The 17806-nt window shown below is 39.8% G+C and overlaps 1 protein-coding gene across 1 annotated transcript in view; it reads left to right on the plus strand.

Moving 5' to 3' along the window:
- The window catches only part of GFUS (GDP-L-fucose synthase), a 57529-nt gene that overhangs the window by 22372 nt on the left and 17351 nt on the right, over positions 1–17806 (plus strand). Inside the window, exons 4-7 of the mRNA XM_053715439.1 lie at positions 1232–1360; positions 5445–5518; positions 6058–6191; positions 13431–13495. Of these exons, the coding sequence (XP_053571414.1) occupies positions 1232–1360; positions 5445–5518; positions 6058–6191; positions 13431–13495 (402 nt within the window). The remainder of the gene's footprint in view (positions 1–1231; positions 1361–5444; positions 5519–6057; positions 6192–13430; positions 13496–17806) is intronic.

Raw genomic sequence — 17806 nt, forward strand, 5'->3', positions numbered from 1 at the left:
TTAGAGAGCTGTTTGGGGTAAGGGGGGGGGATCCTACGCTGCAGAAAATGGAAAAGAATTTTTTTTTTTTTTTTTTTTTAAAAAGCCTTAATTTCATACTGGCAGACATCTTGCCAGTATTTAAGATGGGGGGTGACGATTGGGTCGTGGGGGAGGGAAGAGAGCTGTTTGAAAGGGACAAGGGGGTGGGAAGGGTCAGGTGGGAGGGTAATCTATACACTAAAGCTAAAATTAACCTTACAAGCTACCAAATTAACCCCTTCACTGCTGGGAATAATAAGTGTTGTGCGCAACTGCAATTAGCTGTCTTCTAATTACCAAAGCCATGTGTGCCTGCTATTTCTGAACAAAGGGGATCCCAGAGAAGCTTTTACAACCATTTGTGCTATGATTGCACAAGCTGTTTGTCAATAATTTCAGTGAGAAACCTAAAGTTTGTGAAATTATTTGGTGGCATGAAATATACCAAATTGGGCCTAGATCAATACTTTGGGTTGTCTACTAAAAAGAAAAATATAGTTTTGATAGGTAAATATAAAAAAGGCTCTATTTCTGTTTAAATTGAGTGACAGCAAAAATGCTAAAAATACTCTGACCTTTTGGGGAAGTTTTAGTCTGAAAGTCCCGGTCCCTTTTAAGGGGTTAAGGGAGTAAACATTGGGTATTTCTAAACTCAGGACAAAATTTAGAAACTATTTAGCCTTGGTGTTTTTTGGTGGTTGTAGATGTGTAACAGATTTTGGGGGTCAAGGTTAGAAAAAAAGGTTTTGTGTTTTTTTTTGTTTTTTAAATTTGTTTTTCCATCATATTTAAATTATGAAAATAATGGTATCTTTTGAAAGTCCATTTAACGGCGAGAAAAAAACGTGTATAGTATGTGTGGGTGCAGTAAATGAGTAAGGGGAAAATTATAGCCAAACACAGCAGAAATGTAAAAACAGCCCTGGTCCTTTAAAAATGGTCTGGTCACTAAGGGGTTAAGGAACACAAGAAGTTATTGAGAGTAGAGGAACGTCTGCGAGACAAATGATAGGAATAGAGCGACCCTGATACAAAATCACAAGAGAACTTGCAACCTGTTTTGTGATTATTCATCTCTATTTCTAACCTTTAGAAATATATTCATAACAAATCTTAGACTCTTACAGTAATCTCTTCCTGATGTCCTTGTTGTAACATAAATATGAATTGGTTTAGATCTGAGTGACCTCTCTGTCTTGCCATCTTCTAGAGGAACAACCTTCACATTAATGACAATATCCTGCATTGTGCATATGAAGCCGGGGTGCAGAAGGTTGTGTCATGTCTCTCCACCTGCATCTTCCCAGACAAGACCACCTACCCCATTGATGAGACCATGGTAAGTGCCTATTGACTCCTACAACTTGTCTCCTGGCTACTTACAGCAACGACTTCCTTTCACAGCTGCTAAATATGTATATATAGCTTTTGTTTGTTTGTGTGTGTATGTATTCTATATATAGCTTTTGTTTGTTTGTGTGTGTATGTATATATAGCTTTTGTTTGTGTGTATGTATGTATATATAGCTTTTGTTTGTGTGTATATATATATAGCTTTTGTTTGTGTGTATGTATGTATATATAGCTTTTGTTTGTGTGTATGTATATATAGCTTTTGTTTGTGTGTATGTATGTATATATAGCTTTTGTTTGTGTGTATGTATGTATATATAGCTTTTGTTTGTGTGTATGTATGTATATATAGCTTTTGTTTGTGTGTATGTATTCTATATATAGCTTTTGTTTGTGTGTATGTATGTATATATAGCTTTTGTTTGTGTGTATGTATTCTATATATAGCTTTTGTTTGTGTGTATGTATGTATATATAGCTTTTGTTTGTGTGTATGTATATATAGCTTTTGTTTGTGTGTATGTATGTATATATAGCTTTTGTTTGTGTGTGTGTGTGTGTATGTATGTATATATAGCTTTTGTTTGTGTGTATGTATGTATATATATATAGCTTTTGTGTGTGTGTATGTATGTATATATAGCTTTTGTGTGTGTGTATGTATGTATATATAGCTTTTGTTTGTGTGTATGTATGTATGTATATATAGCTTTTGTTTGTGTGTGTGTGTATGTATATATAGCTTTTGTTTGTGTGTATGTATGTATGTATATATAGCTTTTGTGTGTGTGTATGTATGTATATATAGCTTTTGTGTGTGTGTATGTATGTATATATAGCTTTTGTGTGTATGTATGTATATATAGCTTTTGTTTGTATGTATGTATGTATATATAGCTTTTGTTTGTGTGTGTATGTATGTGTGTGTATGTATGTTTGTGTGTATGTGTATATAGCTTTTGTTTGTGTGTGTATGTATTATATATATATATAGCTTTTGTTTGTGTGTATGTATGTATATATAGCTTTTGTTTGTGTGTATGTATGTATATATAGCTTTTGTTTGTGTGTATGTATGTATATATAGCTTTTGTTTGTGTGTATGTATGTATATATAGCTTTTGTTTGTGTGTATGTATGTATATATAGCTTTTGTTTGTGTGTATGTATGTATATATAGATTTTGTTTGTGTGTATGTATGTATATATAGCTTTTGTTTGTGTGTATGTATGTATATATAGCTTTTGTTTGTGTGTGTATGTATGTGTGTGTGTATGTATGTTTGTGTGTATGTGTATATAGCTTTTGTTTGTGTGTGTATGTATTATATATATATATATATAGCTTTTGTTTGTGTGTATGTATGTATATATAGCTTTTGTTTGTGTGTATGTATGTATATATAGCTTTTGTTTGTGTGTATGTATTGTGTGTATATATAGCTTTTGTTTGTGTGTGTGTATGTATGTATATATAGCTTTTGTTTGTGTGTGTGTATGTATATATAGCTTTTGTTTGTGTGTGTGTGTGTATGTATGTGTGTATGTATGTATGTGTGTGTATATATATATATATATATATATATATATATATATATATATATATATATATTATTGTATAGAAAAATAGCAAATCTAGGCAAGTATTCCGCTTGCCTTTCCCCAGAAGTACTCTGTATAAAAAAAATATCAATGCACCAGGGAACTATGGGTAAGATATGGAAATTAGACCTAATTTATCTCACACATTTTGCTTCCAAGTACTGTTTTAAACACAGCCATTCCCTTTATGGGTTAGATGCAGTAAATAAAAACACAGTCAGAAATAGAATCCAGCTCACACAATTAATGCATTACCTTTGGAGGGCCACTGCAAGTACCCAGGGAAACAATGCGTAATAACTCTATAAAAGGTAAAAACAAACGTGTGACTTTTGTATCTGAATACAATATGTAAAGTAAAGCTATACTGAAAATTGTTAAAAAAAACATTGGGGAGTACTTGCATCTTGTAACCCTAACATTAGTAAATTTCAGTCCCTACCCATGCCAGCGTACAAAAGAGGCCCTAATATAAGGGATCATTTAGTAAAAGCAGATAAACAGGGCTATATCACTACTGAAAACAAAGGTAGTTTTCCTTGCCTAGGATGCTCTTTTTGCAGTAATATGGTTAAAGGGGCGTTTGTTTTTATCACCCAGGTGATACATTAAAGGCTATTATACGTGTCATACTACTTTTGTTATATATATGATTAAATGCCCGTGTGGGCAGGCCTACATCGGAGAAATGACACAGTATCTGTGATAGGATAACCGAGCACAAAAGTAACATCAGAGTGAATAAGGAATCGGCCCCACTAGCTAACCATTTTTGCAATGCTCCTCATAATATTAGTTATGTTTTCATATCATAGACCATGTAATAAAGCCACGTAGAGGAGGTAACAGAGAATTATTACTTAAAGTGATGGTAAATTCACTTCCATAACTTCACATAGTATGAAAACTCTTCTAACTAGCATATTGATATGCTTATTTTGTTCCCATGTCAAATCTACTTTTAATACTGAGCGTTTTTGTCAGGCTCTGTTACCTGATTCAATGCAGCCTCTCTGAATGATTTTCCCTTAGGCTTCTTTGACTGGCAACTCTTTTAGCCAATCAGAGCCTCACCAACGCGCCCCATGTAAGTTAATAACAGCACGCTCCCGTGCTTGGAACTCGGGCTAGAGGTTGAACTGTGCACACGCAACTGCTATGCTATTTGCGCAACATAAACAGTGAGGCTACTTACAGTATGTTATGTTGCGCAAATAGCGTAGCAGTTGCTCAGTATTAAAAGTATATTTGACATTGGAACAAAATAAGCATATCGATATGCTAGTTAGGAGAAGAGTTTTCATACTATGTGAAGTTATGGAAGTGAATTTACCATCACTTTAAACAACTTGAATGCTTTTGGATTTATGAGCTCAATACTTTAGAACCTATTGGTCTCAACAAAGATTGGGATCTATCAGTTTTTTTTTTATAAATGTTATATTCTGGCTTTCCTTCCTCTGTAGAGTATGATGATTTTATTTTTTAATGTACCAGATCTTAGTTTAGAATTTGAAGATTGCCCTGTTAACTATGTATATATTACAATGTATTTAAATGTGACATTTTTAGAAAGTATCATTAGTATTTTCTAATGTAATGGCGCCCTCCTAGTAGAACCAGTGTATATAAGGTGAATTGCATCACTTGTTTCTATGGCATGATTAAGGTAACACTACGGAAACGTTGCTATGTCTTTTGACACATTTATACTGGAATAAAGATTCTGCTGATCCATGCTACCTTCTTTGGACTTTTTACTTTGCAGAATTGTATTGGTAACAGTGTATACAGAGTACTTCTGGGGAAAGTCAAGCGCGGATACTTGCCTAGATTCCCTCATTTTCTATACAATAATTCTGTCTCATAATGTGTGTGTGTGTATAGAGATAGATATAGAGAGAGAGAGAGTAAATCTTATGGAATTCCGCATCCTGCGTTTTTTGGCTTCCTTTTATAAAATTGTCAAATTAACATAACATATTATGCAAACCAAAAAGACAACTGAACATATTTGTGTTCACAGAACATATTGTATACAAAATTAAAAGAAACAATTTAACCTTTAAAAATGTCCCAATAGATCATTTATAATTCAGAAACAGTATGTGACAGTAATATTAGCAAAACCTAACAGAAAAATAAATATGGTCTGAAAAAGCAATGTTTATTATGATTGGACAACTCTTCCGCCTCATAGGTTCAGGGCTGACGGTGGCCTACGTTTGACATACAAGTCCTGTGTTTTTTTATTTATTTAATACTGTTATTTCTTTTTTTGGTGATGTGTTTTATCTGTGCATTTTACAAATCTGTAGGGTTCCTCTTTATATTTCCTGTGTCCTGTTTAATATGTGCCACAGACCCAGACTATTTGCTTTCTGTATAGTAAAGCTTCTGAACCAGTCCTGTTCCTGCATACCTCTTGTATTGTGATGTTCTCAGACCCGGCTTGTTCTTCTTTTCAGATTCACAATGGACCCCCACATACCTCAAATTTTGGGTATTCCTATGCAAAGAGAATGATAGATGTGCAGAACAGGTACTAACCTCTATGGTTAATTTGCTACATATGTAAGTGTTGTCCATATGAGAATAAACAGCTTAGCCCCTTGCCCCGTTTCTCTATTTAGTCACCTGCTCGCTGTGGGCTTCATGTATGTGGCACTTGTAGTAATGTACGGTAACAGCAAACACTGTGTGGTATGCACGTTAACCGCTGCAGTACTATAGGTGCCCTCCTTATTGCTCCTAGGTAAAAGCAAAGTGTTTTTACTTTCTGGGCATCCTTGCTTAGTAGAGGCACTAACTAGGGCCACAACCAATCCTAGGACTTACAACCCAACTGAGACTAGTGCAGAGCACAATACTGCTGCTGTGTATTAGAGGATTACACCAGACAGGTCCGTAACCAGAAGTGCCAGCGCTCCCTCATTGAGGTTTGGTGCTCTAGCGTAGTTAAGAGTTTGTGCAATTTGCATTGACTTGTGCGTAGTTACCGTTTATGCAGGACAAGTCCTAACGTAGCTACTCTTGAGATACCCAACCTTTGTCAGCACTTTACACTTTTCCTTATTCCAGGGCATATTATGAGCAGCACGGCTGTAAATTCACCTCTGTTATACCAACAAATGTCTTTGGCCCACATGACAATTTCAACATAGAAGATGGGCATGTACTGCCAGGGCTGATCCACAAGGTGTTCCTAGCTAAACGTGAGTATTTCCAGTCCTCATAGGCACAGATGGTAACATACGTTTTATTATTACATCATTAAATCTAATACCCATAACTTGATGTTTATATATCATTTTATGGGAATGATCCCGTATCATAGGCAGTCTCTTCCAATGATGTTTGTTTGTTGATTGTAGCATCTTAAGTGTATACTATCAATCACGTAATAGTCGCTAACGGTCACAAATCGTCATAAATTAATCTTTATCCTTGCAGCAGGGTCATGATGTAAATAAGACGATGCATTTGGCTTCTGTCCTTGTAATGTAAGAGATCTAGAATTATTGTATAGAAAATTAGCAAATCTAGGCACGTATCCCTTTTGCTTTCCGCCAGAAGTACTCTGTATAAATTGTTATCAATGCACCAGGGAATTCTGGGTAAGATAAGCAAATTAGATATACGATATCACACGGTTTATGAGTTAGGATGCAGCAAGAGAAACCACTCCAAAAAAACTCAAAACGGCTGTCCAGAAATGGTTTCTCTTGCTGCATCCCAGCCCGTAAAGGGGATTTGTTTGTTTAAAAAAATATTAAAGAGATAAGAAAGTCAAAATGAAACTTGCTCGATTCAAAAAGAGCCGGTCATTTTAAGGCACTTTTAAATGTAATTTTAATTCTATTTCTTTTGCAAGATGTACCGAGTCCACGGTTTCATCCTTACTTGTGGGATATTATCCTTCCTAACAGGAAGTGGAAAAGAGAGCACCACAGTGAGCAGAGCTGTCTATATAGCTCCCCCCTTAACTCCACCCCCCAGTCATTCTCTTTGCCGGCTCTAAGCAGGAAGGGTTAAAGTGAAAGAGGTGATAAACTGTTAGTTTTTATTTTATCTTCAAGCAAGAGTTTTTTATTTTTAAATCGTACCGGTGTGTACCATTTACTCTCAGGCAGGAGATAGATGAAGATTTCTGCCTAGAGGATGATGATCTTAGCATTTGTAACTAAGGTCCACTGCTGTTCCCACAGAAGCTGAGGAGTACAGGAAAACTTCAGTGTGAGGAGCGGTTTCTTGCTATACAGCAATGAGGTATGTTCAGTCATTTTTTCTGCAGAAACTGTGATAACTCAGAAAGGCTGACAGTATCCCCATGAGGGGAAGGGTAAGCAGTAATCCTAGTCTTAGAAGGGGCTTTACTAGCTTGCATAAAGGGCTTAATTTATGGGCACTCAGTTTGAATAATATATAAGGCAAACGTTTGTGTGTTCTGGGAGTACTGTTTATATTTCTTATGGGACAACTGTATTGAGGGATACACTTGGCTTTTTTGGGGTTTTTATAACCCACATGGCTGTAAAAACGCTTGGTAGTTTGTTCTGATGGCCCTAGTAACATCGTGGGCGGGGCCTAATTTTGCGCCTCAGTTGCACAGTTATTTTATATAGACAAGCAGCAAGCTACAATAACTGTCCCATTAACTGATCTGTTTAATCAGTCACTATTAACAGGAGCTGTCCCAGATGATTGGAGAATAGCAAATGTAATACCTCTTCATAAAAAGGGCAGTAGAGAAGAATCTGGCAACTACAGGCCAGTTAGTTTAACTTCAGTAGTAGGGAAATTAATGGAAAGCCTCTTAAAGGAAAGAATTATGACTTACATAAAGACAAACAATTTAGAGGACCAAAATCAGCATGGTTTTACTTCAGGGAGATCATGTCAGACTAATCTAATTGACTTCTTTGATTATGTAACAAAAGTATTAGACAAGGGAGGAGCAGTTGATGTAGCATATCTAGATTTCAGCAAAGCATTTGACACCGTCCCACACAATAAACTTATTCACAAACTATATCTCCTTGGTCTAGATTCAAAAATTGTGAACTGGGTGGAATGCTGGCTTAAGGACAGAAAACAAAGTGTCTTAGTAAATGGAGTTCATTCAGCAGAGGGGGCTGTTACTAGTGGTGTTCCTCAGGGGTCAGTTCTGGGGCCTGTTTTGTTTAACATATTTATCTGCGATATCAGCAAAGGGCTACAGGGGAAAGTATGTCTCTTTGCAGATGATACAAAAATTTGCAACAGAGTGGATGTTCCAGGGGGGGTAGACAAAATGAGAAGTGATATACAACAATTGGAGGATTGGACAAACGACTGGGATCTAAAGTTTAACACAGCAAAGTGTAAAATAATGCATTTAGGGAAGAAAAATCCAAATGTTAATTACAGACTCAATGACACTTTACTGACTGTTACAGACGAGGAACAGGACTTGGGAATTATTATTTCAGATGATTTAAAACTTAGTAAACAATGTAGTAAGGCAGCGAGTAAGGCTAGCAGAATGCTTGGATGTATTGGTAGAGGTATTTGCAGCAGAAATAGTAAGGTTCTTATGCCACTTTATAGATCATTAGTTAGGCCTCATCTTGAGTATTGTGTGCAGTTCTGGAGGCCATATCTTCAGAAGGATATTAACAAACTTGAATCTGTGCAAAGGAGGGCTACCAAAATGGTACATGGTCTAAAAAATAAAACTTACCAGGATAGGCTCAATGACCTAAATATGTATAGCTTAGAGGAGAGAAGGGAAAGAGGTGATATGATAGCAACTTTCAAGTACATTAAAGGGTTTAGTAAAACTGAGGCTGTGGGTATTTTACATAAAATGGAAAATTCAAGAACAAGGGGTCATGAGCTCAAGCTAAAGGGTAGTAGATTCAGGAGTAATTTGAGGAAGCACTTCTTTACAGAAAGAGTGATTGATTTATGGAATAAACTTCCTCAAGAGGTAGTAGCAACAAACACTGTGGGGGACTTTAAAAATGCATGGGACAAGCATAGGGCTATCCTACGAACTAGATAAGTTTATACTGTTAGGTAAGGTGGGGCAGACTTGCTGGGCCTATGGCTCTTATCTGCCGTCAATATCTATGTTTCTATGTTTCTATGTCCTGGTGAACTTCAGGGGCCTAATCGAAGCTTTATCCCCACATTATTGGTCACTAAGGGCAGGTAGGAGCCACAGCAGAGCTGTGGCAAGGTGCTGACAGGGGTTTTTACCGGTTTTTGACACTTTGTCAATCCGGTTTGCATATTTGGGGGTTAATTGCTTGAATACTTGTGGTGCAATCTTAACAAAGTTTAGTGAGGCTACTACAAAAATTTCGGAAAATTTGAGTGAATTTTAAGCAGTTTTTCAGTTTGTGTATGTCTTTTTCTCTTAAAGGCACAGTACCGTTTTTGAAAATTGTTGTTTTTTTCATTAAATAAAGAGTTTTCCAAGCTTGCTTGTCTCATTACTAGCCTGTTCAACAAGTCTGACATTGAGGAAACTCATTGTTCAATTTGTTTAGAAGCCATTGTGGAACCCCCTCTTAGAATGTGTCCCACTTGTACTGATATGTCTATAAATTGCAAACAGCATATTTTGACTTATAAGAGTTTGGCACTGGATGATTCTCAGACAGAAGTAAATCAGGTTTTGCCATCTAGTTCTCCCCAAGTGTCACAACCAGTAACGCCCGCACAAGCGATGCCAAGTACCTCTAGTGAGTCTAATTCTTTCACCTTGCAAGATATGGCCTCAGTTATGAATACTACCCTCACAGAGGTTTTATCTAAACTGCCTGGGTTGCAAGGGAAGCACAGTAGCTCTGGGTTAAGATTGAATGCTGAGCCTTCTGAAGCTTTAGTAGCCATATCCGATATACCCTCACAATGTTCAGCGGTAGGGATGAGGGATTTGCTATCTGAGGGAGAGATTTCAGATTCAGGAAAGATGTTCCCTCAGACAGATTCAGATATGACAGCATTTAAATTTAAGCTAGAACACCTCCGTTTATTGCTCAGGGAGGTTTTAGTGACTCTGGATGATTGTGACCCTATTGTAGTGCCAGAGAAATTGTGTAAAATGGACAAATATTTAGAGGTTCCTGTTTACACTGATGTTTTTCCGGTCCCTAAGAGGATTTCGGACATTGTTACTAAGGAGTGGGATAGACCAGGTATTCCGTTCGCTCTCCCTCCTGTTTTTAAGAAATTGGAGGGTCTCCTAAAGAAAATTTTTGTTCATCAGGGTTTTCTTCTCCAGCCTATAGCGTGCATTGTTCCTGTAACCACTGCAGCTTCCTTTTGGTTTGAGGCTCTGGAAGAGGTTCTTCATGTGGAGACCCCACTAGATGATATTTTGGACAGAATTAGGGCTCTTAAGCTAGCTAATTCTTTCATTACAGACGCCGCTTTCCATCTAGCTAAGTTAGTGGCAAAGAATTCAGGTTTTGCCATTTTAGCGCGTAGAGCGTTATTGCTTAAGTCCTGGTCGGCTGATGTGTCATCAAAATCTAAGCTTTTGACCATCCCTTTCAAAGGTAAGACCCTATTAGGGCCTGAACTGAAGGAGATCATTTCAGACTTCACTGGAGGGAAGGGTCATGCCCTCCCTCAGGATAAGTCAAATAAGATGAGGACCAAACAAAATAATTTTCGTTCCTTTCGAAACTTCAAGGGTGGTCCCGCTTCCTCTTCCCCTGCTGCAAAGCAAGAGGGGAACTTTGCTCAATCCAAGCCAGTCTGGAGACCTAACCAGGCTTGGAACAAGGGTAAACAGGCCAAGAAGCCTGCTGCTGCCACTAAGACAGCATGAAGGGGTAGCCCCCGATCCGGGACCGGATCTAGTAGGGGGCAGACTCTCTCTCTTTGCTGAGGCCTGGGCGAGAGACGTTCAGGACTCCTGGGCCGTAGAAATTGTAACCCAGGGGTATCTTTTCTAGATTTCAAGGATTCTCCTCCAAGAAGACCTTTTTACCATGGGAGTGATCTGCCCAGTTCCAAAAGCAGAACAGGGACAAGGGTTCTACTCCAATCTGTTTGTGGTTCCCAAAAAAGAGGGAACCTTCAGACCAATTCTAGATCTCAAGATCCTAAACCAATTCCTAAAAGTTCCATCCTTCAAGATGGAGACCATTCGGACTATTGTACCAATGATCCAGGAGGGTCAATATATGACCACCGTGGACTTAAAGGATGCGTATCTACACATTCCTATCCACAAAGATCATCACCGGTTCCTCAGGTTTGCTTTTCTGGACAAGCATTACCAGTTTGTGGCTCTTCCCTTCGGATTGGCCACGGCGCCAAGAGTCTTTACAAAGGTGCTAGGGTCCCTTCTGGCGGTCCTAAGGCAGCGGGGCATAGCAGTGCGCCTTATCTAGACGACATCCTAATTCAAGCGTCTACTTTCCAACTAGCCAAGTCTCACACGGACTTAGTGTTGGCCTTTCTAAGATCTCATGGGTGGAAGGTGAACGTAAAAAAAGAGTTCTCTTTTCCCTATCACAAGAGTTTCATTTCTAGGGACTCTGATAGACTCGGTGGATATGAAAATATTTCTGACGGAGGTCAGGAAATCAAAGATTTTGACCACCTGCCAAGCTCTTCATTCCATTCCTCGGCCGTCAGTGGCTCAGTGTATGGAGGTAATCAGTTTAATGGTAGCAGCGATGGACGTAGTTCCATATGCTTGCTTACATCTCAGACCACTGCAACTATGCATGCTCAATCAGTGGAATGGGGATTATGCAAATTTATCTCCTCAGATAAATCTGGATCAAGAGACCAGAGACTCTCTTCTTTGGTGGTCACAGGATCATCTGCCCAAGGGAATGTGTTTCCGCAGGCCAGCGTGGGTCATACTGATGAAGGACGCCAGCCCATTAGGCTGGGGTGCAGTCTGGAATTCCCTGAAAGCACAGGGTTTGTGGACTCGGGAGGAGGCCCTCCTACCGATAAATATTCTGGAATTAAGAGCGATATTCAATGCTCTTCCGGTGTGGCCTCAGCTGGCTTTGGCCGGATTCATCAGATTTCAGTCGGACAACATCACGACTGTAGCTTATATAAATCATCAGGGGGGAACAAGGAGTTCCTTAGCGATGATAGAAGTTTCCAGGATAATCCCATGGGCAGAGACTCACTCTTGCCATCTATCAGCGATCTATATCCCAGGGGTAGAGAACTGGGGGGCAGATTTTCTAAGTTGTCAAACTTTTCATCCGGGGGAGTGGGAGCTCCATCCGGAGGCGTTTGCTCAACTGGTTCAGCTATGGGGCACACCAGAATTGGATCTGATGTCGTCTCGTCAGAACGCCAAACTTCCTCATTACGGATCCAGGTCAAGGGATCCTCAGTCAGTACTGATAGATGCTCTAGCAGTACCCTGGTCGTTCAACCTGGCTTATGTGTTTCCACCTTTCCCTCTCCTTCCACGTCTGATTGCCAGAATCAAACAGGAGAGAGCTTCTGTGATTTTGATAGCACCTGCGTGGCCACGGAGGACTTGGTATGCAGACCTGGTGGACATGTCATCTCTGCCACCATGGACTCTGCCACTAAGACAGGACCTTCTGATTCAAGGTCCGTTCAAGCATCCAAATCTAATTTCTCTGCAACTGACTGCTTGGAGATTGAACGCTTGATTTTATCAAAGCAGGGTTTCTCTGAGTCCGGTCATAGATACCTTGATTCAGGCTCGAAAGCCTGTCACCAGGAAAATCTATCATAAGATATGGCGTAAATATCTTTTTTGGTGCAAATCCAAAGGCTTCTCCTGGAGTAAAATCAGGATTCCTAGGATTTTGTCCTTTCTTCAAGAAGGATTGGAGAAAGGATTGTCATCTAGTTCCTTAAAAGGACAGATATATGCTTTGTCTATTCTATTGCACAAGCGTCTGGCAGATGTCCCAGCTATATAGACAGCTCTGCTGTGGTGCTCTCTTTGCCTCTTCCTGTTAGGAAGGATAATATCCCACAAGTAAGGATGAAACCGTGGACTCGGTACATCGCAAAAGAAAGAAATTTATAAGGTAAGCATAAATTTTGTTTTTCAAATGTGCTTCGCTCTCTTGTTATCCCTTGCTGAAAAATAATACGCACATATGCTACACTAGTGGGAGCTGCTGCTGATTGGTGCCTGCACATATTTGTCTCTTGTGATTGGCTAACTAGATGTGTTCAGCTAACTATGTATGTATATGTATGTGAGTGTGTGTATGTATGTATGTGAGTGTGTGTGTGTGTATGTATGGTGCAAAGCCAAATGACATTGCTTATACAGTGATCACATACTGTTTAGAAATAGAGATAACGTGTCCTTATTTAGGGTCAGGCTGTGTTGTCCGTTATAACGTCTTGGTGCCAAAATGTTTGTTAAATGTTCGCTCAGTGAATGTTTCAAATAAGGATTTATTTGCCATAATATGAATTTGTGTTTGCAGAAAATGGCACACCTCTCACAATCTGGGGCACAGGGAAACCACGGAGACAGTTCATCTATTCTCTGGTAAGTTACCCCAAAACCGCATTTTGTTTCAGAAAACCCCCCAGGGAAAATATCTTGTTTACGGGTCAATATACAATAGTTATTTCCCACTTGGTCCAAATTCAGGGAGGAATTGGTAAAAGCCATAAACCACTAGAATACTGAGGAGTTTTGTTGGATGATAATTGTTCCATACTCTCTGCACTGTCCGACCCTTTCACCAATTCATCTCGGCTAGAACAGTTTAGCTATGAAATGGAGTAGACGGTAAATGATTATCCCTGTCACAGTGACTGCACCTGTATCATTAAGCTGAGTGACACGTACTCTGTGTTCTTTATCTCTCTCCTGCACACGTATTTGATGGTTCTCGTATGTAGGCTATTTAAATGGTTTGAAACTAACAGCATATAAAACGTTATTATCACCATTGTCACACCTATCACTTAATATCATTAATGATAACTGCTATCACCCAACGTCTAAGCTGGAACTGTCCCCTTAGCTTAGACTAAAATAGAGGTTGTTTCTTGTGTATGTGAACATCCTTAATAGGGTTTTTATTTTGTGTCTTTGTCTTTTTAATAAAGCTGTTGTTACAGGGAGATAATTAGTTGCCAGAGCGTATTACGCTGTCTGTCCCATTGTAGTATACGTGATGATATCAGAAAAACACAAAAGGCACATTGTATATCTTTTCCTATCTTTAGTGAATGGACTAGTCATTTTTTCCCCTTGCTAGTAAATTATAGTGATATTTTCTCCAACATAGGTGTGTCCGGTCCACGGCGTCATCCTTACTTGTGGGATATTCTCTTCCCCAACAGGAAATGGCAAAGAGCCCAGCAAAGCTGGTCACATGATCCCTCCTAGGCTCCGCCTACCCCAGTCATTCTCTTTGCCGTTGTACAGGCAACATCTCCACGGAGATGGCTTAGAGTTTTTTAGTGTTTAACTGTAGTTTTTATTATTCAATCAAGAGTTTGTTATTTTAAAATAGTGCTGGTATGTACTATTTACTCAGAAACAGAAAAGAGATGAAGATTTCTGTTTGTATGAGGAAAATGATTTTAGCACCGTAACTAAAATCCATGGCTGTTCCACACAGGACTGTTGAGAGCAATTAACTTCAGTTGGGGGAACAGTGTGCAGTCTCTTGCTGCTTGAGGTATGACACATTCTAACAAGACGATGTAATGCTGGAAGCTGTCATTTTTCCCTATGGGATCCGGTAAGCCATGTTTATTACGATGGTAAATAAGGGCTTCACAAGGGCTTATTAAGATTGTAGACTTTTCTGGGCTAAATCGATTCAGTTTTAAAACATATTTAGCTTTGAGGAATCATTTTATCTGGGTTTATTGATATTATAATATCGGCAGGCACTGTATTAGACACCTTATTTCTCTGGGGCTTTCCCAAAGCATAAGCAGAGTCTCATTTTCGCGCCGGTGTGGCGCACTTGTTTTTGAGAGGCATGGCATGCAGTCGCATGTGAGAGGAGCTCTGATACTTAGAAAAGACTTTCTGAAGGCGTCATTTGGTATCGTATTCCCCTTTGGGCTTGGTTGGGTCTCAGCAAAGCAGATACCAGGGACTGTAAAGGGGTTAAAGTGTTAAAACGGCTCCGGTTCCGTTATTTTAAGGGTTAAAGCTTCCAAATTTGGTGTGCAATACTTTTAAGGCTTTAAGACACTGTGGTGAAAATTTGGTGAATTTTGTACAATTCCTTCATGTTTTTTCGCAATTGCAGTAATAAAGTGTGTTCAGTTTAAAATTTAAAGTGTCAGTAACGGTTTTATTTTAAAACGTTTTTTGTACTTTATTATCAAGTTTATGCCTGTTTAACATGTCTGAACTACCAGATAGACTGTGTTCTGAATGTGGGGAAGCCAGAATTTCTGTTCATTTAAATAAATGTGATTTATGTGATAATGACAATGATGCCCAAGATGATTCCTCAAGTGAGGGGAGTAAGCATGGTACTGCATCATTCCCTCCTTCGTCTACACGAGTCTTGCCCACTCAGGAGGCCCCTAGTACATCTAGCGCGCCAATACTGCTTACTATGCAACAATTAACGGCTGTAATGGATAATTCTGTCAAAAACATTTTAGCCAAAATGAACCCTTGTCAGCGTAAGCGTGGCTGCTCTGTTTTAGTTACTGAAGAGCATGACGACGCTGATATTAATATCTCTGAAGGGCCCCTAACCCAATCTGAGGGGGCCAGGGAGGTTTTGTCTGAGGGAGAAATTACTGATTCAGGGAACATTTCTCAACAGGCTGAACCTGATGTAATTGCATTTAAATTTAAGTTGGAACATCTCCGCATTCTGCTTAAGGAGGTATTATCCACTCTGGATGATTGTGAAAAGTTGGTCATCCCAGAGAAACTATGTAAAATGGACAAGTTCCTAGAGGTGCCGGAGCTCCCAGAAGCTTTTCCTATACCCAAGCGGGTGGCGGACATTGTTAATAAAGAATGGGAAAGGCCCGGTATTCCTTTCGTCCCTCCCCCCATATTTAAAAAATTGTTTCCTATGGTCGACCCCAGAAAGGACTTATGGCAGACAGTCCCCAAGGTCGAGGGAGCGGTTTCTACTTTAAACAAACGCACCACTATACCCATAGAGGATAGTTGTGCTTTCAAAGATCCTATGGATAAAAAATTAGAAGGTTTGCTTAAAAAGATGTTTGTTCAGCAGGGTTACCTTCTACAACCAATTTCATGCATTGTCCCTGTCACTACAGCCGCATGTTTCTGGTTTGATGAACTGATAAAGGCGCTCGATAGTGATTCTCCTCCTTATGAGGAGATTATGGACAGAATCAATGCTCTCAAATTGGCTAATTCTTTCACCCTAGACGCCACTTTGCAATTGGCTAGGTTAGCGGCTAAGAATTCTGGGTTTGCTATTGTGGCGCGCAGAGCGCTTTGGTTGAAATCTTGGTCGGCTGACGCATCTTCCAAGAACAAGCTACTAAACATTCCTTTCAAGGGGAAAACGCTGTTTGGCCCTGACTTGAAAGAGATTATCTCGGATATCACTGGGGGTAAGGGCCACGCCCTTCCTCAGGATCGGCCTTTCAAGGCGAAAAATAGACCCAATTTTCGTCCCTTTCGTAAAAACGGACCAGCCCAAAGTGCTACGTCCTCTAAGCAAGAGGGTAATACTTCTCAAGCCAAGCCAGCTTGGAGACCAATGCAAGGCTGGAACAAGGGAAAGCAGGCCAAGAAGCCTGCCACTGCTACCAAGACAGCATGAAATATTGGCCCCCGATCCGGGACCGGATCTGGTGGGGGGCAGACTCTCTCTCTTCGCTCAGGCTTGGGCAAGAGATGTTCTGGATCCTTGGGCGCTAGAAATAGTCTCCCAGGGTTATCTTCTGGAATTCAAGGGACTTCCCCCAAGGGGGAGGTTCCACAGGTCTCAGTTGTCTTCAGACCACATAAAAAGACAGGCTTTCTTACATTGTGTAGAAGACCTGTTAAAAATGGGAGTGATTCATCCTGTTCCACTAAGAGAACAAGGGATGGGGTTCTACTCCAATCTGTTCATAGTTCCCAAAAAAGAGGGAACGTTCAGACCAATCTTAGATCTCAAGATCTTAAACAAGTTTCTCAAGGTTCCATCTTTCAAGATGGAAACCATTCGAACTATTCTTCCTTCCATCCAGGAGGGTCAATTCATGACCACGGTGGATTTAAAGGATGCGTATCTACATATTCCTATCCACAAGGAACATCATCGGTTCCTAAGGTTTGCATTCCTGGACAAACATTACCAGTTCGTGGCGCTTCCTTTCGGATTAGCCACTGCTCCAAGGATTTTCACAAAGGTACTAGGCTCCCTTCTAGCGGTGCTAAGACCAAGGGGCATTGCAGTAGTACCTTACCTGGACGACATTCTGATTCAAGCGTCGTCCCTTCCTCAAGCAAAGGCTCACACGGACATTGTCCTGGCCTTTCTCAGATCTCACGGCTGGAAAGTGAACGTGGAAAAGAGTTCTCTATCCCCGTCAACAAGGGTTCCCTTCTTGGGAACAATTATAGACTCTTTAGAAATGAGGATCTTTCTAACAGAGGCCAGAAAAACAAAACTTCTAGACTCTTGTCGGATACTTCATTCCGTTCCTCTTCCTTCCATAGCTCAGTGCATGGAAGTGATCGGGTTGATGGTAGCGGCGATGGACATAGTTCCTTTTGCGCGCATTCATCTAAGACCATTACAACTGTGCATGCTCAGTCAGTGGAATGGGGACTATACAGACTTGTCTCCGAAGATACAAGTAAATCAGAGGACCAGAGACTCACTCCGTTGGTGGCTGT

The sequence above is a fragment of the Bombina bombina genome, chromosome 5 (assembly GCF_027579735.1).
Source record: "Bombina bombina isolate aBomBom1 chromosome 5, aBomBom1.pri, whole genome shotgun sequence".
Classification (NCBI taxonomy): domain Eukaryota; kingdom Metazoa; phylum Chordata; class Amphibia; order Anura; family Bombinatoridae; genus Bombina; species Bombina bombina.